Source organism: Athalia rosae, chromosome 7 (genome assembly GCF_917208135.1).
Source record: "Athalia rosae chromosome 7, iyAthRosa1.1, whole genome shotgun sequence".
NCBI lineage: Eukaryota > Metazoa > Arthropoda > Insecta > Hymenoptera > Athaliidae > Athalia > Athalia rosae.
This window is the reverse complement of record NC_064032.1, coordinates 11248409-11272250: the sequence shown is the minus strand read 5'-3', so window position 1 is coordinate 11272250 and position 23842 is coordinate 11248409. Positions and strand designations below refer to the sequence as shown.

The 23842-nt window shown below is 39.4% G+C and overlaps 3 protein-coding genes across 9 annotated transcripts; 2 read left to right on the top strand and 1 right to left on the bottom strand.

Annotated features, from left to right (window-relative positions):
• The first annotated feature begins 39 nt into the window (after positions 1-39).
• On the top strand, positions 40-8962 carry LOC105689618 (glycerophosphocholine phosphodiesterase GPCPD1-like). Of its 3 annotated transcripts, none has more exons than XM_012406769.3 (13): positions 40-196; positions 3374-3510; positions 3592-3803; positions 3888-4057; positions 4138-4316; positions 4402-4536; positions 4619-4729; positions 6081-6234; positions 6315-6468; positions 6597-6978; positions 7056-7483; positions 7553-7697; positions 7781-8962. In XM_012406769.3, the coding sequence occupies exons 2-13, from the start codon at positions 3472-3474 to the stop codon at positions 8075-8077; spliced, it is 2406 nt and encodes an 801-aa protein (XP_012262192.2). In that variant the 5' UTR covers positions 40-196; positions 3374-3471; the 3' UTR covers positions 8078-8962. The 3 variants fall into 3 exon arrangements, with proteins under 3 accessions (XP_012262192.2, XP_025601904.2, XP_012262193.2); XM_025746119.2 differs by lacking the exon at positions 40-196 and adding an exon at positions 2743-2947; XM_012406770.3 differs by lacking the exon at positions 40-196 and adding an exon at positions 2843-2987.
• Positions 8675-9816, bottom strand: LOC125501905. The gene is made up of 3 exons (XM_048659033.1): positions 9813-9816; positions 9509-9617; positions 8675-9200 (listed from the first exon to the last, which is right to left on the bottom strand). Exons 1-3 carry the CDS (start codon positions 9814-9816, stop codon positions 8975-8977), a joined length of 339 nt encoding a protein of 112 aa, XP_048514990.1. The 3' UTR covers positions 8675-8974.
• LOC105689617 (multiple epidermal growth factor-like domains protein 8) lies at positions 9208-23842 on the top strand. 5 transcript variants are annotated; one of them, XM_048658880.1, is made up of 16 exons: positions 9208-9780; positions 10088-10374; positions 10455-10618; positions 11272-11549; positions 11623-11807; positions 11915-12254; positions 12347-14132; positions 14238-15794; positions 15864-17204; positions 17304-17728; positions 17803-19216; positions 19301-19476; positions 19567-19820; positions 20020-20055; positions 20201-20388; positions 20479-23842. In XM_048658880.1, the coding sequence occupies exons 2-16, from the start codon at positions 10170-10172 to the stop codon at positions 21337-21339; spliced, it is 9210 nt and encodes a 3069-aa protein (XP_048514837.1). In that variant the 5' UTR covers positions 9208-9780; positions 10088-10169; the 3' UTR covers positions 21340-23842. The 5 variants fall into 5 exon arrangements, with proteins under 5 accessions (XP_048514837.1, XP_048514834.1, XP_012262187.2 ...); XM_048658877.1 differs by having other exon boundaries at positions 20020-20112; XM_048658879.1 differs by lacking the exon at positions 9208-9780 and adding an exon at positions 9863-9967 and having other exon boundaries at positions 20020-20112.

The following is a 23842-nucleotide window of genomic DNA, read 5'->3' as shown; positions in this document are numbered from 1 at the left end:
TTTTAAATATACCACTCGTCTAATTCTTTTGTAACGCTCACAGCCATAATAGCGAATCGGTTCAGTTACTTCACGTCGCTCGAAGTGAGCGTTTCGTTTCTGTAATCGTGATTCGTTATTTTTGTTTTGTTACATCAGTTTTTTGAAAATAATGTTGAAATTCAATCAGTGAGAAACATCCATGCGCTTCTAACAGGTGAATGAAAATATCCATATACACATATTCACATGTATACTATGATCATCTATGATATTATAATTTTGTAAGTTGGAAACAATGTGAATATTTTATCTTCGGAAGAAAGTATTTATTCGATAAATTCCGTAAATTTCATCTTCCGGTACAGCGATAGACACGTAAGAGTTGATTTCTGGTATTATAAAGTAACAAAATGAAGCGCGCGCTGTTAACTAGTTCGAATTTTTGCTGCATACGCCAGATAATATGATCAGGGGAAAGCGGTGTAGATTATTATAATTATTATCTTTATTAATACTATGACATTCAATATATCAATGTCATTACACTTTTGCATAAAGAAACGCGCAAATGCTAATATTTGCACAATTGCGCGGTATATGAACCATCAAATTATAGGTAGATCCTCACTATGATATCCAACCGCGATTTGACACAATTTGCGCATTGGATATATAATTCATTTGAATATTCATAGAAATCTTAAATCCAGTAATCAATTATTTATTGACATATTCTTCTGACGTTCGTTTCACCAGAGAATATATTAATCGATAATAAATTTCTAGTTGTGAATAGTAATCTAAAATAATTGCACAGTATTGTCTTATTACTTTCCTAAGAAAAAAAAACTCGTTTCTTCTCAATATTTCATAATCCTATGATTGATTAGAGGAAATATGTATGTACCTTTATGAATTTTATTCTTTCTTTCAACATATTTTTTTACATTAACAAAGTGAATACGAACTTCGACCAGCTAATCGTTATTCTGTAACGCATAAGTAACGAGTACATAATTATTTACAGTTTAATGATAATAATAATAATAATCATAATCATAATCATAATCAAAAATTAGTTTGAGTTTCGTACACCTGATGAAACAATGCCTGGTGCGATGATAAAAAGTTAGCAAAAACTCGGGTGCAGCTTGCAAAACATATATCTGGAATTGATCGAGTCAACTTTGGGTTATCAATAACTTGAAATAAACAATTATAGATTATATATCTATATAGGTATAAGGTGCACAACATCGTTAAGAAAGCTACTGGACAGATATTAAGCTCACAAAAACAAATATAGGAATTTTTATCTTCTATTGAAGGTATATAATATTCCCATTATCGGACATGGAATATCGACCGTTGCAATGAAAGCTTCTGAAGAGTAGAGATATCGCCTTCTAAGGAAACGCCAATTACGAATATATTAATTATACATTCTAAACGTAGCTGTTTTTTTATTTTCATTTCTAAATCAGCAACACCAAAATTTTTCCACTCGCCAGAACGAATACATTAAATTTAGAATTCATAGTAGCTATATACCATTTCGGATAACTATGTGTGTAATGACCATCCGCTATGTTCATACATTATATTGGCATCTTCCTGTCTTCTCTATATTTCCCCTCACGCTTCATGTATTTATATATTTATTTTGTGCACACGTATGCCATGTATAGGTATTCTAGAACAACAATAACGACGATAATGATGATAATATTAATTGACACTGCAAAATATTCTAGAGAATATAGAAAACTGATTCGGCGCCAATTTTTGCGACTATATTTCAGTTGACTATAAAAGAAGGAGGAAGGAGAACGCCAGCAATCGAATTGATCTTAAAATTCTTAGCAATCCTGATTAGCAATCAAATTGTTCTTTGAGTTGCATACAGTCCTTAGACATCGTTCATATAATTAATCGCAATTAATTGTAAACGATTAGATAAGTATGTACGTAATGTTCGGATAAGGTAGAAGAGTACACGTGTATGTAGTTTGTTGACGCAGTGATATTTATCTAAGAGCTGAAAAGTAATCAAATTTACATGCAATTCATAAATAACATATTATAATACGTAAATACGCGCAATAACAAAAATATCATTCGGTGAATTACTTTTTATACTATAAGAGAATGAAATTCTTCACGTATATTATCTGGATCTGATTCTATGTTTGGAATAGTAGATCCAGTAGGTATTTTGACGTTTCTTGAGCTCTCTCGATGAAAATCGGACATCAACCTGTCGTCCGAATATTGGGTTGAATGTTGGATTTAAACTGGAGGAAATATTCACGTACAGTTGATTGCAATTCACAAGCATTTGTGCATACTGCATTGACTGCATTGAAATGCGTTTTATTGAATTAATCGATCGGTATGCAACGCGTTTCGCCTGTAGAACATGCGACATGATTCTTTTAAATCCACGTGGGAATACTTGCAGAGCATGAATTACTCAAGAATCTTTATCTACCGTTAATAATAATATCTGATGATGTGATAAAATTTTACTTCTCATCGTGAGTTTTTGAAATTATTGAGAAGTAGTATCGATACGCGCTCTTCCTTGTCGCCCGATTACATCATATCCGGTAAAGAGCAGGTTTTCGTTGTGGTTTGTTCAGCATCTTTAGAGGCGCTGCCGACGCTCCTGTTACTGTCAAACATGATTGTTGTCATTATTTTATCAATTTGCTAGTGGTAGTGGCATTTATTAGAAAGAAGGAAACCCTGCTAGGTGGTCACTTTCGCAGCCAGTCGTTCGCAGCTGCATTGCTGTGATTGCTGTAGCATTCGCTGTCGCGTGTTGTATGAGGGGGTCATAGGTTGTGTCAATGTAAGTTTGAATATGACGCGATGCTCATCCCAATGCTGAGTATTTACGAATAGAGCATGGCTCTAAAATTATCAGCGAAAAACCCAAAACCGTTTTATCGGATTGTGCAGGGTAAATAATCCACTCAGTAATTTCGACCTAAACATAAAAGGTAATTTTGTTGGAATTTTTTGAGTCTAAAAAAATCTTGGAAAATCGAAATACCTACTTGTCGATTGATGATGATAATTCATCATTCATTTTTCTGGTCTTCTTATGATTTGCAAGTTTGCTTCATTTGTATTTCTTTGTCCTCGACTACTCCATCTGGTAAGCAGTTCTCAGTGGGCATTGAACTTTGCTCTTAAAAATCATTGCCTGTCATGCTCAATGAGAAGTTAGAATGTGCTGAGAAATTGCTCGTCAGCTGGAATGAAGAGCCAGGATTTCCTGGCTTGACGACTGTTTGATATGAGCGTGGGAAATTTTGAATGTCAGCAGTGATTCAGAGAAAATGAAAATAGCCCTGAAATAACATGCAGCGAATGTGGTTTATAGAAAACGAGAAAGATCGGGAGCTGAGGCGTCGTTGGCAACAAAGCAAATTTGCGAATACATCAGCAGAGCAGGAAGAAAAGCTCATAGAAGCTAACACCATGAAGGGAGCTAAGCGTGATTGGATCTTCAGAGTGCAGGTAGTAATATTATAGATATCTGATCTCTTCCCTTTTTCTCCAAAAGCTCGCGTTCACTCTTTTTTTCTCTCATTTTACCAGGTGCCTAACTTGGAAAAAAATGAGCTAGTTTACGTTGTTGGAAATCTTTCTGAGATTGGAGCATGGAATCATAATCAAGCTATTCAATTACCTCAAGAACGTCCAACAGTTGATGACACTTCTAAATTTGAGGCTAACAACAGCTCTTACCGTGTTGGACATGGAGATGAATGTGGTGGTGATTCTCCAAGTATATTCAACGAAGAAGACGAGTGAGTTGAATTAGGCAAATTTCCAAGCTACCCACTCCACAAGTTTCAACCCAAAAAACTAAAGCTTACTGGTAATCATTTCAGCGATGTTCCTGTCTACTCTCAAACTATTTCTCTACCTACTGACGTCGATGTGGAATTCCGTTACTTCATAGCAGTCATCTGCCAGTCTAATGGCACAAAGAATTCTGCCAAAACTCTCATTGTGAGACGTTGGGAAACCCACATGACCCCCCGACTTATCAAAAAGAATGGTGAGTTCTATTTGTGTAATAAGAGATTTTCAAAATCCTCAACTTTCCGCTTACTCACTTTGATGTTTCCCCTCCCACAGCTCCGAGTAACTTCACTGACGACTTGAATGTCACCCCTGATAAGTTTGGCTTCAACAATGGGTATTCCAAAGTGGAACGAGGTTGGCTGACTGATGAAACTGTGATCCAGTTCAAAATATTCAACAATCCTCTGAAGTTATGGAAAGAACAACTTCGGGATCGCAAAGTCAATATCAAGGTCAGCAACCTGGTTTGCAATCAATTGAATGCAGAAGAAGATAGTGATAAAAACTGAAGCCTTGAACCATCTTCAAAATTTTCAGGTGACCCCAGTGAATCTGATGAGGCACAATTCCCTGGAGCTTCAGCAATTAGCAGGAGAATGTGTAGAGGATAGTCTATCAATGGACACCTTGGACATCGGTGATCAGCCAGCTTTTAGTGTGACCGAAATTTCCGTGAGTGTTATCTATGTCTTGTAGTTAACAAAATGATATTCATCCAGACGTGAATGTGAATAGATGTCATTTGAATGTTTAGGTGATGAACGATGAGGAACCCTGCTTCAAGTACCAGGAGCAGTTTGGACGTGCGTACCATGAAGATGATTTCCTGTTGTTCAACGTCGCTGTTAGATACCCTGAGACTATCGTAAGTTACACCGAGTTGGGGGAAAATCAGTCTTTGGTACAGTTCTTACAGTGTGCCTATAACAGCGTGATCAGCCATCATTTGCTGCTCTAAGCCTCTGCATCGTCCCTGCTTTCTTGAAAAAATCCCGTACTAATTTTTCTTTGTACTAAGCAAGAGCCGTTGTCGGAGAATTAGACTAGCAGGGTGATGGTAATTCACTGTGTTAGAAGCCATCGCCATCTGAAATCCAAACATTGACAATATTATGTGAGTTTCCAGTAGCTCGTTGAGGTCCAGGGCTCACCTCATCGCTGGTAGTTCTCTTCAACGGCAATTACAGTTGGTAAAAGATAATTAAACTTGTCCAGCAGCTTTTGCCCTGGTGGATAGCGACTTCGTGATTTCTGGAGAATCTGGCGTGGACCAAGAGCTGAGCTGTTTACTCCGTTGACACAGATAAAGCAGAAAACTGGTTCAAGCGATGCTAAGACGTAAAGCATCCAACGCTGCTATACATCCGTGTCATGTGACATCACATTGAGATATGACGGTCTTGATAGTCGTTCTCCTTTCCATTCCATCCCTACCTATTCCGCACCTCAAGCTGCTCTTGTGTTGTGAATAAAACCTAATTTGGCTTTTTGCATCCGATTCATTTTTCTATAATTGACGATTGAGATAAGCGAGTTTTAAGGAACGGTTTACTTAGCCGCTGCTTGAAATTTGCCAGATTGATGTGGTGATCTTGAATGCTTGAGGGGATTCCATGCCGCTATTCCATGGTTTCCCGTAAATGTTACGATATCAATGCTGTCGCATCTCATATTCATCTGTGCAAGTCGAAAATGGTGAGAGTCCCGTCACTCCTGTACCTACCTTAAAGGAGGTAGTGTGCTACTGTTGTTTTCTAGCTCTGTGATCAACTCCACCGCAAACGTACGTGGGTGGCAACTTGTTGCAGTAAACTCCAAACTCAGTCAAACTTGACAATTTGAGTTCAAAGTGCAGCGCTTCAAAATTTTATTGATCGTTATTTATTATATGACATCCTATTGGCATGTAAAGTGTAGACATTTTGCAGATACATAATCAAGTCCACCAATATTTCATTAAATATTCAATGCATCACTCTTCGCAACAAATAACAACAACAGTAATAATGTACTGTGCAAAGGTACTCATTTAAAAAAAAAAGAATAATAATGCAGGTGAACCTTTTTTTTAAATTAAACTTAAACATTATTTCTTGCAATCCTGTGCTCATATGTGCATGTAGAGTTGATGGACATTTGCAGAGGCAGTTTTTCTACCATTGCGCATTCCGCCTGAAATTTTGTCTTCATAGAGTTCGCATTTTCCATTTTTGCAGGCCTACCTCGTCGACTTTTACATCTACAGTTCCAGATCCTTCCCAGGAGAGCCACCAAATCATATCGGATTCAGTTATATTTTGCCTAGTACTCTACAGTCCAGCGTGGGTTTACTCACTGTACCAATTACTAGTAGAAAACACAGACCTATAGGTACAAATCATCATTAAAATCAGAGTTGCAATATTCATTATATGCCATGGACATTAAACCATAGGATTTTTATATTCAAGGCCAATTAACCATCGAGTATGTACTCATAAAACCAATAGCAGACTACCCATGGGACATGAGTATTTCGTATGCAAAACACTGGGAACAAAGATGGTCTGGACTTGATGTGGGGCATAGAGGTCTTGGAACTTCGTTCAAATTTGAGATGAAAAAGTAATTGATTACCACCTCTTTTGTTATGTTCTATTTGACCACTTCATAATTTCTTGAAGTTGATATTAGATTCCTCATTATTATATTATTTCATTATCTCATTATATCATAATTGTATTTTTTTACAGCTGTGCCAATGTCAGAGAGAACACTATAGCATCTTTAAAGACAGCTGCTCATCACGGCGCGGATATGGTCGAGTTTGATGTCCAGTTATCAAAAGACTTTATCCCAGTAATCTATCACGATTTCTATGTCTCGATTTCACTCAAACGTAAAAAGCAGATAGAAGCTATGGACATGCTTGAAATCCCAGTAAAGGATCTCACTTTAGAACAACTACATCTACTAAAGGTATATCACCTTGCGGAGGGAAGAGAAAAGAATCCAAGATTTTTTGACGAGGATTTAGAAGACCACCAGCCTTTCCCAACGCTTCAAACTGTACTCCAAGAATTAGAACCACATGTCGGATGCAATGTAGAAATCAAATGGACAATGCAGTTGAAGGTAACTTTATAAACATGTTTTTAATTCACTTATATTTCAACTTTCATGCGTGTATTGAAAATGATTCTCTCGCTTAGGACGGCACGTTTGAATTGAACCACCCATTCGACCTCAATATGTACCTCGACATAATAATAAAAGTGGTACTCGAGCATGGTGGAAACAGGAAGATAGTATTTTCCTGTTTCAATCCAGATATTTGTATGATGATTAGACTGAAGCAGAACAAATATCCTGTGGTGTTCTTAACCCAAGGTGTAACTGTAAAATATCCAACGTACCACGATCCCCGGTGCCAAACAATAACTATGGCAATGAGGCATGCATTATCTGCTGATATTCTTGGAATTAACGTCCATACTGAAGACATTTTGAGGGATCCATCACAGGTCAAACTAGTCAGAGATGCTGGTCTAATCATTTTCTGTTGGGGTGATGACAATAACGACAAGGAAACCATAGCACATCTAAAAAAACTTGGTCTACACGCTGTGATTTATGACAAGTATGTTTTCACACAAAAAAATCGAGTACTGGTTTGGTATTGATTTATTGATCTTCTCATTTTTAACAGAATCGACGAATATAATCAGAAGGAAGTGAAAGAGAGTATATTTTTGGTGGACGCAAGGGAAAGTCAAAAGGCACTAATTGCACTGGCACATAGTAATCAAAACTGTGGCCCACCACCAGTACCTGGACCAAATGCAACCGAAAAAGTCAGACTGCTTTTTAATCAGAATTCGAGTAGTTGAATTAAAAGTTAGAGTTCGGTGTTGAAATAATGTTTTCTTGTTTTCAGGGATACTTTTTGGAATTAGAAAAGACGAGAAATTTGACAACGACAGCATCAACTGCTACCTCACTTGGTTCATTGGCCAGAAACAACCTTGGTTGTGACAGTATTTATCCCATTCCAATAACTGCGAGTAATAACTGTAACAGGCAATTGGAAAGTGGCAACGGCAGTTCTGTGTGCTCAAAGACCTGTGGCCGGTCTGCAGGAAAAGCAAAGAACTCTAGTGATTCAATTCGCGGGTTGCCTATGCGACCACCTGATATTTGTGGTGATGACGAAGCAGCCTCAGATTGCCTTTGATGCTTCTGTTTCGGGCCGACTTTCGCGTCCTGGTTGCACTCATGTCTGGAGTACTCTTCGCAAAAGGCACGTACAAAAGCGTCGTCAATAGAACTTTGATTTTTTAGATTCAATTTTAACTATCAATTAGCTCGGCCGTTTGTTTTATGGAAAATTGCTGCTTTGGGCTAAATTTCACAAGAACCTATGCACTACCAAAGCATTTTTCCATTTTAATTCAATTTGCTAAACTTCAGCTGCATAACTCTTTGTTCGATTTAATGAGGCATTCCGCTAATACTCTCTTCGCTCTAGCTACAATGATGTATAATATTTATTAGCGGTAGCTGGATTGACGAAGGTTAATTATACGAACTCAATAAAGACTTTGCGGTAGTATGCTTCACGCTCAAGAATACAATGCAGTGGTCAGCTGTTTGAAGACAAATATATATCCGATGTCGCGATCCAAAGCTCATCCCCTTCCTCTGCTGATATTTATTTATCCAATAAGCTTGGTGACATCGCGGCATCGTATTATATGTTGTTTTTGTGAAAAAGTTATGGCTCGAGAAATAAAGTTACGTAAATGAAATTTTCGTACAATTGGAAGAGCTTAATTGGAAATAATCTGTATTGAAAAGTGCGAATTATTTGTAGAACGCACATAGTATACATAAGTAATAATCATTAATTATAACATTTCACTAACGACCCTGTACGTCGACTACCCCTCGCAAATCCCTAACCGAAATTAAATACTAAAAGATAGATCAGTACAATTTCGAAAAGAAAAAAACAATTCCAGTATGCTTGCCCATTTAAGAATCATGGCCACCACTAAATAAAATTGTAAACTATTGTAGACATATTTTTAAATACATGCGTTCACTCATTTTATTATAATCATGAGATTAATTATTGAGTAACGCTGATATTTGTCACTTTCATTATGACATTCGAACTGTCATTCGCCACGTGCTCCGTTGACTGATACCAATCTTCAGTCAACGCGTGCTCGTTTCCTGCATCGGCGCCGTTGACTGATGATCCTGTATCGGCGCTGAACATTAACAGAAATGGTTCGCTCAAGTTTCTACAGACGGCAGCAGTCCTGAGATGCTTCCACCTCCTCCCTAGGCCTCTAAAAACATTGAAATTGTCAGTGGGCGGGTGTAGCTTTAGAAAGAGCAAATCTGAGAGCATACCAGCGGCACGTATCCGTGCACAGATTGTGCGGAACAATCAGTGGGAACAATCCTTGTGTTTCTCTTGCTAATCAATGGCACACACAACACATGTACGCCAAAGTACATGGACAGAACCCAAGTAGTTGCAGAGATCAACAAAGTGGAACTTTTGACTTACTACTGGACATAAGTTTACATTTCGACAAGCTACATTACACCAGTAATAATAGTCAACAATTTGCATTTAGCCGTCAGTCTTTACCGTATTCTCAGTTGTGCTGAAAGATTTGCATAGAAGAGAACGGAGAAAGATGTACGGGAATCATTAGCGATAGTACGTCCACTGCTGCTGCTGCTGCTGTTGCTGATCGCTCACTACTGTTTACTAAAGAGTATCAGAACATGTTTGGATTTCGCATTAATTAACGAGAATCTCTCGCTCCCCGATATTGGCACGGTAGTTCTGACGCTCTGAGCTCGGTATTGGCCAACTATCGGCATGAGGAGGTCCACCAGTTAACCTTGGAACTGCAGGTACTACATACACACAACATACCTTGGATCACCCATATCACTGTGTTATGCGTATATTATTTAGCTAGGTATAATGCATCTACATGTAAGCTCGAAAAAAAAAAAATTAGCTATAATTTCATTCAGAGACGATTTCACGTGAGTGATCTGCCAATCCACCTGTTAGGGAACCAAATCAGTCAGATTTGTTAGTATCGTAACACATCTGCCTCACCTTCTGCTAGCAATTAAAGTTATTATCTTCTTTATCAGTTACTGCTTGGCTCGCCCTGTTCTTCGTCATATTATTTTTTCTTTTTCAATTCAGGGAGTGAGGAGTTACAAGGTTCCAAAGTTCATTCTATGATGAAATTTAGTTTTCAAATCAAGATTGAGACCTATGCGGCGTGATGTGGTGTACAAAAAGTATCGGAGTATGGCTGGTGACATGGGGCTGTCTTCTGCGAGGCTTAGACCTAGCTCCACAAGCCACCCCGAAGCAAGTACCTTGCGACAAGACTCGGAAAGTCTTCACCGATTCTTGGGGCATCATTACCGATGGTCCCATGGGCTCAAATTATACTCAAGATTCGCACTGCGAATGGCTCATCAAAGGTAAGTTTTGAACTGGAATAGGGTCCGTGACTATGACTTACAGTATTCTTGATCTCATATCGTTCAATAAATTTTTTCAGCCGACAACAATCGGCGGTTTGTAACATTAAGCTTCAGAACAATGAGAACAGAATGCAGTTACGACTACGTTTTTGTTTATGACGGAGATTCCTTCAGGTCTCCGCTGCTAGGCAGCTTCAGCGGTAAAACAGAACCACAGCAAGTAACATCATCTTCTGGTTATGTGAGTAGCTTTTCAAACCTAATGAAAATCAGAAGCCAGGAGTTAAAAAGTGACATTACAGAAACTTACTACAAACTTTTGGACTTTTAAAATTCCACCTTTTTTTCTGTTCATTTTTCATTTATCACTGTGAAATTAATGTATATTTGCGCAACTAAAATATTGATGGAACTAGTAGTTTTGAGGCGATAAATTCTTGTGATCTAACTTGATGCTGCAAATTTCTCTTTATGTAAATAAAAGAACGCCTTTAGCTATGTATGTTTCTACACTAGCCTGATGTTGGTGGGGATGACAACATAAGACTACAATTTTATGCCCTCAGATTATTTGTAACACTTTTTGCATCACCCATTAAATCGTTTGCAAGATATAGTGGACCAAACTAGTTATAATAGCAATAATGATAATAATATCTTCAGTCGTTACTATTTTGTTTAACTCTGCAAGGGTCAGACGCTCGGCTCTTTTGTCAACTGATTATATATGATAATAGAGAAGTTACGTAACACTTGATAATATGATGTCACCACTTCATCGATAAATCGTAGAAAACTTGATGGAAAACAAATCTAGGCATGCTTCTTTTACAATAGTTTAAAATCTTTCTAGCAAACCTGCTAAACATCACCTATTATTTCTGCATGTTTCAGATGCTGATCTTGTTGTACAGTGATACTAATTATGTACTCGATGGATTTCGTGCTGAATTTTCTGTCACAGACTGCCCAAATAATTGCACAAATCATGGAGTTTGTATAAAAAATTTATGCGTTTGCGAAAGTGACTGGGGAGGAAAAGACTGCTCTAGAGCTTTATGCCCAGATCACTGCTCTCATGGAGGCATATGCAGACACGGAAGATGCGTTTGTCATGACGGATTTTCAGGACAATCCTGTTCTCTAGATAGATCAGATCCAGTTGGCAATAGGTAAATTAAAATATCAAAGTTCATTTTACCAATAATTATACCGGTCTTGAATTTTCTGTCCTGTGGTCTTCAGGTGGCACTGGTTGTCCCATTCTGAAGGTGGCATGACTCCACGTGCAGCTCATACTGCGGTTTATATAAATGAGACAGATGCTCTATACGTGTTTGGGGGATATGATCTCAACCATATACTTGGCGATTTAGAAGTCTATCGTTTTTCAACTAGTCAATGGGAGGATGAATATGGAACGATTCTTGGTAAGACTCGAATTTCTCTAACTAGTCAAATAAACTGCTCTTTATCTGAAATCTGTGAGGCACGTTCAAGAGCCTGTTAATGCTTGTAAATTTTTTATGGCAAACAGAAGGAGCATCGTCCCTCGAATATCTTGATCCAATGTTAATTGCCGGTGAGCTTGAAAGAGTGGGGCCGGGTGGCGAAGAGCGATTTGGTTTGCGACCGACATCTTTCTTCCGAAATCTCCTTTTCAGCATTAAGAATAATAGCACGTTTAGTTTAAGACACAGAGCGACTATTGAAGCTGGTCATCATAACTGGCGGGAGCTCAGAGATACACCTGAACATAGAGAAAGAGAAAGAAAAGAACAAGAAGCAAGAGAACGAGAACTGAAAGAAAGACAAGAAAGAAATGAAAGAAACGAGAAACTCAGACGAAAACACCAGACCCGACGTCCCAAGCCAAGGTAATTAAGCGAATATTTTTGAGATGGCTAAGCTGACTTTTTTTTATCTTGTGCGGTTAAGAATTAATCAGGAATCATATTTATCAAAAAAGATATACTAGATATGCTGAACTCGATACTGACGACCTTGAAGACGAGACCTCTGAGATCGCAGATGACACAACAAGCTGGGAAGTGAAAGTACCTGATAAAATTTCCCTGCATGAAAATCCATACATTCAAGAAATTGTTGAGCCCAAGTTCACCACCGAAACTACAAATCGAGAAGAATCGACCGAACCTAATTTTGACGAGCTACCAAAACCCAGCCCAAGATATGGTCACGCTGCTTGTAAATATAAAGAAGGCTTTGTCATATATGGAGGCAAAGTAGAAGATGGTTCACTTTCCAACGAACTCTGGCATTACGACGTTATCAAACGTGTTTGGACATTGAGGGCTAAGAATTCGCCCTTTTATCCTCCGCGATTGACGAGGCACTCGCTCACACTCGTTCAAGACGAAATTTATTTATTTGGAGGAAGTACAGTTGACGGAGAGTTTTCTTCAAATCTTTACAAAATCAGCCTCAATCTTTCCGATGAAACAGCATCGGAAAGATGGAGGGAAGTTCGTCCGAGGGGAGGAAAAGAATTAGACGTCCGAGTGGTTGCACATTCCACGGTTTATCACCAACCAACAAATTCTCTCCTGGTTTATGGGGGTGTCGTCGCTAGCGTCGCTAGATTCAGCAAACTTTCAGACAGAATGTTCGTTTTCCAACTAGATAGAAAAGTTTGGTCAGAAATCCACTACCCAAGAGCTCATCTCAGGGATACCTATGTTCCAAGGGAACGTGCTTTTCACACCAGTACAATAATAGGCAATTATTTGGTCGTATTTGGAGGATACTCCCACAGGCACAACAAAGAAGAAATTTGCTATGATAATCAGATGTACCTTTATCATCTGGGGTGTCATGCCTGGGTCAGCCACGACGTACTGGGATTAAACGATAAGACATATTTACCAACTGATTCTCAATACCCAAAAAAACAAGGAGTTTTTGCACATGCTGCAGACGTTCGAAATGGGAATACATTGCTTCTAGTTGGAGGATATCATGGCAACGTTAACGCGGATCTTCTAGCGTACACGTTACCTCCTATGCTGGCTCCTAAAGTTGGTGATTACATAGAACCAGAACAAATTTGCTCTCGACATAAAAGTCTCATGGAATGCGCAGCAAATCCAGAATGCGGATGGTGTTCTGCAGATGAAATATGCTATGGTAGAACAGTCGGCAGCAATTGCACAACAAATTTACAGACGACTAGATGTCCAGGGATTTGTCCAGCCCTCGGAGACTGTCATTCTTGTCTAATTCATGGTCAGCCAGGCGGCCGATGGGGAACCAGTGCAAGAGGTGGTACGTCTGTATCAAACAAATTGAATCTCGGAACGTGTACATGGTGCGTACAAAATGCAAGATGTCATCACAAAGACGACAACTACGGCGTTTGTGGTCTCAGGGAAGATACACCATCCCAAATACCTGGATGGTGGGGAGCAAAGGGCACGGAGATTGCAAAAGTTGAAGAGTGCAGGGAATTAGATCGGCGACCTGGGCTCACTTTCTTGAAGTATAAGCCCCCTGTTAATTTCAGCCAACCGGATTCTGTAACCATTGTAAATGCAACAACTGTTGATTTCAACGTTCCATCCATGCAAGGTGCTAAAACGGAGTCTGGACTTGGCGGAGAAATGATTGCAAGACTGATCGGGTTTCTTAGACCCCCCCAGTATGTCTGGGACAGCACTTTGGAGCACTTGAAAATCTGTGTCAGCTATAACAGCGCAACCCTTCATGTTTCGCACAGCGACGATACTCGAGAGTTGGTGAGTTTAGATATCTAGATAAGTTTTAGCATTGCACTTAAATCTTATAGAGAATGAATTTTGCTATTTCATATACTGCAATTTTTTTTCATCTTTTATTTCAAGGAACTTGTCGCCAATCTCACAGCCGAAGCTTCTCAATGTATACCAACAACTTGGCCAGACGGACACCCGACAATGTTGCTACCAGGTCGCTACCTATTAGACTTTGAATCAAAGCGTATGGTGACCGCGAGTTACGCATACGCGAGTAAAATGGAGATAACTCATAACAGGAGAAATGAAAATCCGAAAGTATTCACATTTGAATATTTAGAGCCTTTCCAGAATGGCTCATGCCATCAGTATGGCAACTGTCTTCACTGTCTAACAGACTCTTCTTGTGGATGGTGCGATGTCACAAACAAATGCATGTCCAGATCTATTAATGAGACTGAAAATTGCGCTGCTAATGTCGAATGGGATGACGATGGCCAACCTATTAGTGATTGGCACTACCTTACAATAACACCGTCTACCTGTGCAAATTGTTCTAATTACATATCATGCGAATCTTGTGTCGGCAGCAATTTATGTGAATGGTGGACAGAGGAGGCAAAATGCGCACGTATAGGGAGACTTCCAAACGCGGTAGCCAGCATAGATCGCTGTCCTGTACCCTGTAGGCAAAGATCGAGCTGTGCGCAATGTCTCGACGAACGAGGTCGATGTGTATGGTGTGAAGCAACTCAAGAATGTTTTTCCTTTTCCGTTTATACTTCGGAATATCAGTTTGGCCTCTGCAGAGAATGGATGGACCAGGCAGGTCTCATGGGGATAACGTCAAGGTCAGGATCAACTCTGACAGGTATAGATCAGTGCAAAAGTTGCGGAAGACATGCGAACTGTTCGAGTTGTCTCCATTCATTGAGCTGTGGATGGTGCCACAGTCTAGAAAAACCCATAACAGGGGTATGTGTTCAAGGGGATTTCAATCAGCCCCATGTGAACTGCAGTGCGGCTATAAACGCCAGACAAAATTCAACTCTGAGTCCAGATGAGACAGGTTGGGCCTATGCCCAGTGTCCTGATGTGGATGAGTGTGATCTCGGACTACACGATTGCCACCCTAATGCGGCATGCACAAATACTCACGGGAGTTTCAGCTGTCAGTGTAAAAGAGGGTTTAATGGAGATGGAAGAGAAAACTGTACCAAAACTTGCTACGAAAAATGTGTGAATGGATATTGCAGTGAGGCACCTGACTACAAGTGCGAATGTAATTTGGGATGGACTGGACCTGATTGCAGAACCAATTGCGGTTGTTATAATCATTCTACCTGTGTCCATGGTCCAGGAGTCTGTGACGAGTGCAGGGACTGGACAACTGGTAAATACTGTGAAGAATGCAAAGCTGGCAGCTACGGTAATGCTACAACGAGTTTGGGATGTAGAAAATGCAATTGCAATGAACACGGGGACAAGGATAACGGTGTTTGTGATAGACAAACTGGGGTCTGCTTCTGCAAAGATAACACGAAAGGAGATAGGTGTCATAGATGTGAAAAAGGATATTACGGTGATCCTAGAGATGGAGGAATGTGCTACTATGGTTGCATGGCCAGAGGGATGCTCGGCGGAGAAGGAATTGGAAAACAGGGACTTGGTAGCAGGCATTCACAGGTATAATGTTGATCTATTGCCATATTGATGAAAAATACAACACTGTCTCAACTTTCATTCTTGATCTAGGTATCCCTATGGGAAACGCAGCTGGGTGGTCCCCCTACAAGAGAATGTCTATGGGTAGTTAGTCCAGAGTCTGGGCTGTCTCCTGACACAATGACACCAAGTATTCAAAGCGTAATTCAATTCACTCTTCATGACGATATAGACGTAAGCTGCCAAGAAAATAGTGTTTACGTCTACGATGGTCTCCCAGATTTTGTTTCTTCAACCACAAGTCACCAGAGTCAGCTCCTTGGTGTTTACTGTACAGAAAGTACGAACTACCCAGTTACTGTAGAGGCGAAATCAGGATTTCTGACTGTGCATTACAAACAGCTAGATGATGTTGAAGGATTTAATGCCAGCTATGTCGTTATGACATGCAATAATTGCCCTGAAAATCGTGAATGCAGACATGGCAATTGCCTCTGCAAAGCAGGCTTCGTCGGGATAAACTGCGATATCGAACTTTGTCCGAACAATTGTACTGCCTCCAAAAAGCAAGGAATCTGCGACAAAGGATACGGTCATTGCGTTTGCATTTCCGGTTACGGAGGTAGAGATTGTTCCGTCAAAATCAAGGAGAATCAATTAGTTTTTACCGAACTATTCAACTCCGAGTACCTTGCGGATAATCTTGACCATCTCCGTAAAACTCTGCCCAGATTCGGACACAGCCTTGTTGCCGATCGCAGAGGAAGCTTGTGGATGTTTGGTGGATATTCACTCAGCCATGGACCGTTGAATGACATCAGACTTTTCGACACTAAAAATAGTACTTGGATGCCGGTCACCGTTGAATCTACGTCAGAGGCATCAATGCCACAAGGAAGATATTTCCACGCATCCGAAATTGTACACAGCAGACAGCAGATCTATGTTTATGGGGGTCTCTCCATGAAAGAAGAGGGTGTGCAGGGACTATCTAATAATACACTTGATGATTTCTGGAAATTCAGTCTACAGAATCAGAGGTGGAGTCACATATCTCAGGAAATTAACAAGAAGGAACCTCCACCTCTTGCTGGGCACACTTTGACCCTTAGAAGAGATGGGGAATCCGAAAGTCTGATACTCATAGGTGGGTTCAGCCCGAAATACGGGTACTTGGAGATAGTGTGGGAATTTAATCTGGAAACTGAAACATGGGACACAATAAATACGAACGGAAATGGTCCTCTCGGTGTCTATGGACATTCCACTGTATATCACTCGAGATCTGAGAGCTTTTACGTATTCGGGGGATACACTTACGCTATAAACAGAACCTTCATCTCCAACAAACTCTATGCCTTGAATTACAAAACTCGGGTTTGGTCAGTGCTTCCTCCATTCGAAGACGAATTCACAGATGGAAGCAGTTTGGTAAGAATAAACGAAAAATTTACTTCCATATCCGTTATGCTGGAATAAAAGTCGGACATAATTTCGAGATCGCCTTCTCTAATAGGAATTATCTTTCAGCCACAGGCTCGTTTTCTTCATTCTGCTGTTACAACTGATGAATACATGGTGATATTTGGGGGTCGACAGTACCCTCGGAACACAACAGACTCGTTGATAGCTTACAAATACTCTTGTAACTTATGGATTCGATTGATAACAAAAGACATGGAAATTATTGGTACGCCTCCGCCACCGGCATACGCTCATGCTATGACACACGCTGACCCAGAGACGAATGCTATATACGTAGTTGGTGGATTTGATGGTGGAATTAAAAGTCATGTCACACTTATAAACATTCCTGAGGATTTGTGCAGTCTTTGGACGGACAAGGCTACATGCCGCAAATATTTTGGATGCTCGTTCTGTGCAGTCACAACCCTGACAGGGGAAAATGCAGTGTACTGTTTCTCAAACGAAAATCTGGACAACAAGGATGACAGGTCAGTTTATCTTCCACGGTTTTCTGATATATTTTATGGGACTAGATTACCAGTTTTTCTTTTCTGCTTTTCAGATGTGATGTAAATGTGACCCAGGCTCAGAGGTCTAATGGAATATTTTGTAACGCAGATTGGATGGCTTCAAGAAAATGCGTGAATTTCAAATCTTGTACAGAGTGCTTGGCGCAGTGGCCTTATTTCAAGGGTGATGAGCCTGTTTGCAAATGGTGTACACACTGTCCTCATGGAAAGTGTATTCCTTCAGGAAAAGACTGCGATGAACAAAACAAATGTAACGTGAGACAGCTTTCCATCAATGATGTGAATCAATGCGGGGAGCGACAGTGCTCTGCTAGCGATTGTGAAAAATGTAAAAGCCTAGGAAATTGCGTATGGACGAGACAAGTTCTCAAGACTTCTGAACTGGGTGTTAAAGTGACAGGAGAACCAGTCTATGATTGGAACTGTGTTCCAGAGGATATTTTCGATAGGTCGAGTATAAAAATGAGAACTGCTCCACAAGCTCAGTGTGACAGCAGATGTAGCGACCACAAAGATTGCGGAAGCTGCCTCCAAGGCACTGGTGCCGAAGGCGGTTGGAGTGAATGCCGTTGGTCTACACAGCTGAACGAATGTATCTCTCCATCATATCAACCGCTTTATTGTGCAGGGGGTGTATGCGGCTTGGTGCTACGCGGGGTAGATTCTGATCATTGCCCGGAACCTTGTTCAACATTCAAGCAGTGTGGTACATGCCTAAAACATTCACATTGCGGTTGGTGTTCATTGGATGTGCAAAATATAACTGGACAAGGAATATGTACCGAGGGATCCCTCGAGGCTCCTACTGACCACCCAGCTGGAGGCACATGTGAAATGCTTTACTATCAGCTTTATCCCCCAGCAGACATATCCGTTAGTTCTGCCATTGCCCAACTCACTGATTCAATTGAAGAATCGGACAACTCTACCACAGCTATATTAACCACATCTCCATCCCCAAGATTTTCGTGGCACTATGTTCGTTGCCCTCCAGAAAACGAATGCAAAAATGGACATCACACTTGCTCTCCACAAAGTGAACAGTGTGTCGACATGGACGAAGGATTTGAGTGTGTCTGTGGTTCTGGTTATAAACCCGAAAATACCTGGGCTGTTAACGAATTTGGAAGAAATATTTGCGTTCCTGTTTGTACTCAAGGTTGTGTTAGAGGTACATGCGTTGAACCAGATGTCTGTCGCTGCGATTTTGGCTATGTCGGAGCTAACTGTTCAATTCAGTGTCAATGCAATGGTCACAGCAACTGCGCGGGTCCCGACAAACTGGGAGAATGTTTAAAGTGTCACAATAACACGATGGGCCCACAGTGTGAAAAATGCTTGCCACTCTTTGTCGGTAATCCAGCTGATAATGGCCAGTGCGTACCTTGCCTAGAATACTGCAACGGGCACACGCACGTTTGTATCAATGAGAGCATGACCGTTATCGTAAGTATTTACGAAACTAATCTCAATACCTGGGTGATTGGCATATGCGTTGATGAATTAACAAATCGTTTGTTCTCATTTCAGGATCCTAGCATAATAGAAAAAATGTCGCTAGAAATGTTGACTGAGAAATTAGTTGAAGGTCCCATAGCTAAAGCCAGATGTGTAGAGTGCAAAAATAATACAAGAGGAGAAAAATGCGAGGACTGCAACAGTGGCAATTTCCGAGGCACCGAAGACCTCAGAGATGTTTGTAGACCGTAAGTAATCAACAAGAAATTGAGTGTAAAAACAATTTTATGACCTAGTCCAGATTTTTTTATCTCTGTTGTGTCTTCATGATCTTGTAGATGCGAATGTCATGGCCATGGGGACACCTGCGATCCTGTGACCGGGGAAAAATGTAATTGCGGCAATAATACCGAAAGCGAGCAGAATTGTGCGAGTGGACCGATTAAAGGGCCCAATACTGGCGCTGCACCTTGCTGGATGGCGCAATGCAGTAAATGCCGAGAAAACTATGCTGGCACTCCTACAATGGGACATCAATGCTACAAAACAGTGACAGTGGACAACAAAATGTGCTTCGATTCGAAATTGATAGGTGAGTTAGTCCGTTTACATTCCCTCGTGCTTCCCTTGTTGAAAACGTTGAAAAATTGTTCACTGGACAGCGATCTCGCAAGAGTTTTGATTTTTTTCTCACCTACCATCCGAGACCCTCGATTTATTGGCGCGATCGCTGTACCAGTCGACACCGGTTGAGGTACATAGGTATTTTCATAAATCAATTCTTCTTGTTGATTTGCACCATGCTATTATGTCCGGAGGATCACATGGTTTGTACGACTGTTTGTACTCCTTACACCTCCATAAATCGCACTGCTATAAATTACGTAATACGTGTTTTGTAACATTATATTGCATTACAAAGGCCTAGAACATCTGGCTTCCTCACTAAACTCTCTCACTGTTATATTTCAGATGAGTGCAAAGTGAAACCCAAGCCGCTTAACCCGGGGCAGACTGTTTTCTACATGGTTCAACCAAGATTTATGAACGTCGACATCAGGGTGATGGTTGATGTTACACAAGGAGCTTTGGACCTGTTCCTCAGTCCCAGAGATGACTCCTTTGTCGTTGTTTTGAACAGTTCTACTGGATACCAAGACGTGAGTGGCAACCTGATCACGGATTTAATCGCACTAACTTTGAATGTAAAATGATTCTAATATCCCCCAAAATTTGATTTATTTTTTCAGGTCGAAATCGACAGCCGTTTCAAATGGCGCAGCGACTACCACGACGACTGGCTTGATAATCATCCGCACAACAGAATGAGGAAGGTAGAATTTCACCCACTGGATTCATCTGGATCCACCGCAAATGGCACAACAACTACAGAGAGTAGTTGGACATCAGGAGCCCAGTATATAGTTATGGAACGTTACGCGGAAGGCTTGGCAACTTTTGTGACAATAGAACAAAGGAACACGTTCCTTGTGATTAGGAATTTGACGAACAGACTTGTCTTGACATTACCTCAAGACAGGCACGAGCTCGGACAAACCAAGTTCCACATAGCTCTTAGGGCAATCGACTCACCGAACCCAGAAATTAATAGCAGAGCTGCGTATGGAATGATATTCTTCCGACAGGACCAATTGCATATTGATCTCTTTGTATTTTTCTCAGTATTCTTTTCATGTTTTTTCCTTTTTCTCGCTGCTTGCGTTGTCGCGTGGAAAACTAAACAGGCAGCTGATATAAGACGAGCAAGACGCAGGCATGTGGTGGAAATGCTGCACATGGCAAAACGACCATTTGCATCCGCAACTATTTTATATGACAGAGATGGTGGTGGTCTTAGTCCTAGTTCTCCTCTTAGAAAAGGAGGTCGTCGCAATAAGCAAATAAATTTCCACAGTGATGTTAGACCTGTTGCAGTAGAGCCGACTGACGACGGAGTAGCTGCTGTAGCCACAGTTTTTATAAGACTACCAGGCGGAAGACAGGCTCCGGTAAAACTTGCCCTTGGAAGTTCGCTCATTTTATTGGCGCGTGTCCATCCTGTGAACGGACGAGCTTTTCTAAGACGTAGAAATAGCCACGCACCAAATTAAAGGTAAAAAAACACAAAAAACACTCCGTCTTCTGATTATACGTCTCTCTTCGTATCATTGCGTCCTCATTATTATTTAGACAATTTTTATTGATAAATTAAGAGACCATACGCTGGTTAATTTATTAGTCGTTTAGAGATCTCCCAAGTTCAACGGTATGCCAAAATTACGGAATTTTTAATCATACCGTTGGTATAATCGAACGAAAAATACTCACGTCAAGCTATGGGTACAAATTATTTTTCAAAGCCTCCTCTGAATTTTTAATTATTCAGCTGACCTTTTGGAGTTTTTATTATCGGACCCGGTTAATTATAGCAAGACCTAAATCACAAAACCAAAATATCATTGGTACGTCAATAAATTTTCACAAATGAGGTAAAAAGAATCTATCACAAATTTTCATTTTGACGCGTGATATTAATATACACATATTTTTTTTTTTTTTAAGAACATCTACACTTTTATTAATTATGTAACATAGCGTATCTAAGGATAATACTTTAGGCCACAATTTTATTTATTTTTTTCCGTTGATTTTTATTCTTTTATTCTTATTACGGCTTTTGCTGTTTAATCTCTACATTATACCATGATGATCTGATTTTAAACGAATTTGGACATTCCTAGGTAAATAATTCCGAAATCCCTCCTAAATGCAGTAATGATTTATTATATATTATAGGGTTTAGATTTTGAAGTGGGTAATCGAAATTTTTTTTCGGTATAAGGTAACGTATTATTATTATATTGTTTTTAAGACTATCATTTCGTATTATTTTTCATTATCATGCCGTTGAAAGAAAAAGAAAAAAAATTTGACTGTACGTTTGTATATAACGATTTGTAATTATGTGCTAAATTGTATTACATATATTAAGTATTTTATAGCTCCAAAAAATATGTAAATGATGAATGGTATATAGGTGTATTATCGGTTTATAATAGAAACTAATCTAACTATTATTACGCGTGTTTTTGCGATGCTCGAATTTTCTTTCATCACATCTGGGTGTAAACCATTATCAAAAAAAGCTCAACTTTTTTTTTCGTTTTTCTATTCAAACCCTTGGAAGATGAAGTCCAAATTATATCTGATAATTGTTTAATCATTCGATTTCAGGGGAAATCATGGCATTGTAAACGCGAAAATTTTAGCGGGAAACTGAGAAAAATGGGCAACAAAATAATGAAAAAATGACAAAACTTGACGATTTCGCAAAGAGTGAATAGTTCATGGGTATTTTCTCAATGGGAGAAAAATCATATAAAGATTATTGATCTGTTGTATAGAAATTAATGTGTAATTGTGTCTCTTTTTAGGGGGGAAAAATCGTTGTTACGTATATATTGTTAAGAAAAAACCTTCATACATATTTACGAGATAAATGTCCACGAAACAGCTATAATGGGAAATTTGAAACTGTATATTTAGGAGTTAGAAATAGTTGGAGAAAAGTGAAAAGATCTCGTATCACAAATACAAAAAAAAAACTCTCTTTCTCTCTATCTCTATCTCTCTCAATTAATTCTATCTTGTAGATGCGAACATACCAATGTACAATAGATATAGTCTGTATATACATAATAGCGCAGCGTCTATGCAATACTGTTGATGTAAAAATCACCTAACTAATTCTGATATTTATAATACTTTACTGAATTCCATTCAAACTGTGGGACAAAATATTTAGGCCCAATTTTCCCACCTCTGAATGAAATTTGTCCTCCCAATGACTTCCCTAAAGTGCGACTCAGATTAGCCATCTATTACTCTATTTGAAGGTGGAACAACTGGGCTTTCAGGACACAATGTAATCAGATACCTAAGTATATTTTTTCGCGCAAATTTTATCCTGATATGGGTATGGGAATCTTCGCCTGAATTTTATTTTACCTGAATTTCTTTGTGTATTTAATGCCGTTGACTTTTTTATCTGTTCAGCGAGTCTAATGCATTTTTATGGTAGTTCGTCGTTATATACACAATTATAAAATACTCATTTAGTGTAATAATGTAGATATACATTCATGTGTCTATACCAAGTTTTTAATTGTACAAATCTGGGTTTCAACTTCTACATGTTTTCTTCTCATCAATAATATTCTTATTATACATATATTTCTTGTATTTGATTTGTTTCTTCTATTTGTAAATACTGTATTATTGTTTATAAGGTATATACTATATACTATATCACATGTACAAAACATAAATTATATATAATGCAGCGAATATTATTTAATTTGTACATCTGCTCAGTGGCAGCAAAAACATCAAAAAGAATTAGAAAAGAATTCATGGTTGGCAATGATGGTATTGCATGCGCTGTTGCAAATTTGAAAAGAAAAACGAAGAAAACTGAAGTTTAAAGAAAATAATATCAATAAGGCGCAACGGGCTATATGAAATATCGCTGTAACTAAGGTTGTGAAATCTCGTAAAGAGTCATGTGCTAAGGTAACAAGGGTTGTGCGAGAAGTAAACTTATATATATATATA

What these genes read in the sequence shown, in the direction of transcription:
- LOC125501905 (XM_048659033.1), bottom strand. An exon ending in TCAGCACAACTGAGAATACG is followed by an intron (nt 9,201 to 9,508) that starts GTAAAGACTGAC and finishes CAATGTTTTTAG; the next exon opens with AGGCCTAGGGAGGAGGTGGA.
- LOC105689617 (XM_048658877.1), top strand. Translation starts at nt 10,170, where the DNA reads ATGTGGTGTACAAAAAGTATCGGAGTATGGCTGGTGACATGGGGCTGT. An exon ending in CTGGACAACAAGGATGACAG is followed by an intron (nt 17,729 to 17,802) that starts GTCAGTTTATCT and finishes TCTGCTTTTCAG; the next exon opens with ATGTGATGTAAATGTGACCC. An exon ending in CTCAGAGATGTTTGTAGACC is followed by an intron (nt 19,477 to 19,566) that starts GTAAGTAATCAA and finishes ATGATCTTGTAG; the next exon opens with ATGCGAATGTCATGGCCATG.
- LOC105689618 (XM_025746119.2), top strand. Translation starts at nt 2,893, where the DNA reads ATGGCTCTAAAATTATCAGCGAAAAACCCAAAACCGTTTTATCGGATT. An exon ending in GTTTTATCGGATTGTGCAGG is followed by an intron (nt 2,948 to 3,373) that starts GTAAATAATCCA and finishes TGTGGTTTATAG; the next exon opens with AAAACGAGAAAGATCGGGAG. An exon ending in TTCAAATTTGAGATGAAAAA is followed by an intron (nt 6,469 to 6,596) that starts GTAATTGATTAC and finishes ATTTTTTTACAG; the next exon opens with CTGTGCCAATGTCAGAGAGA.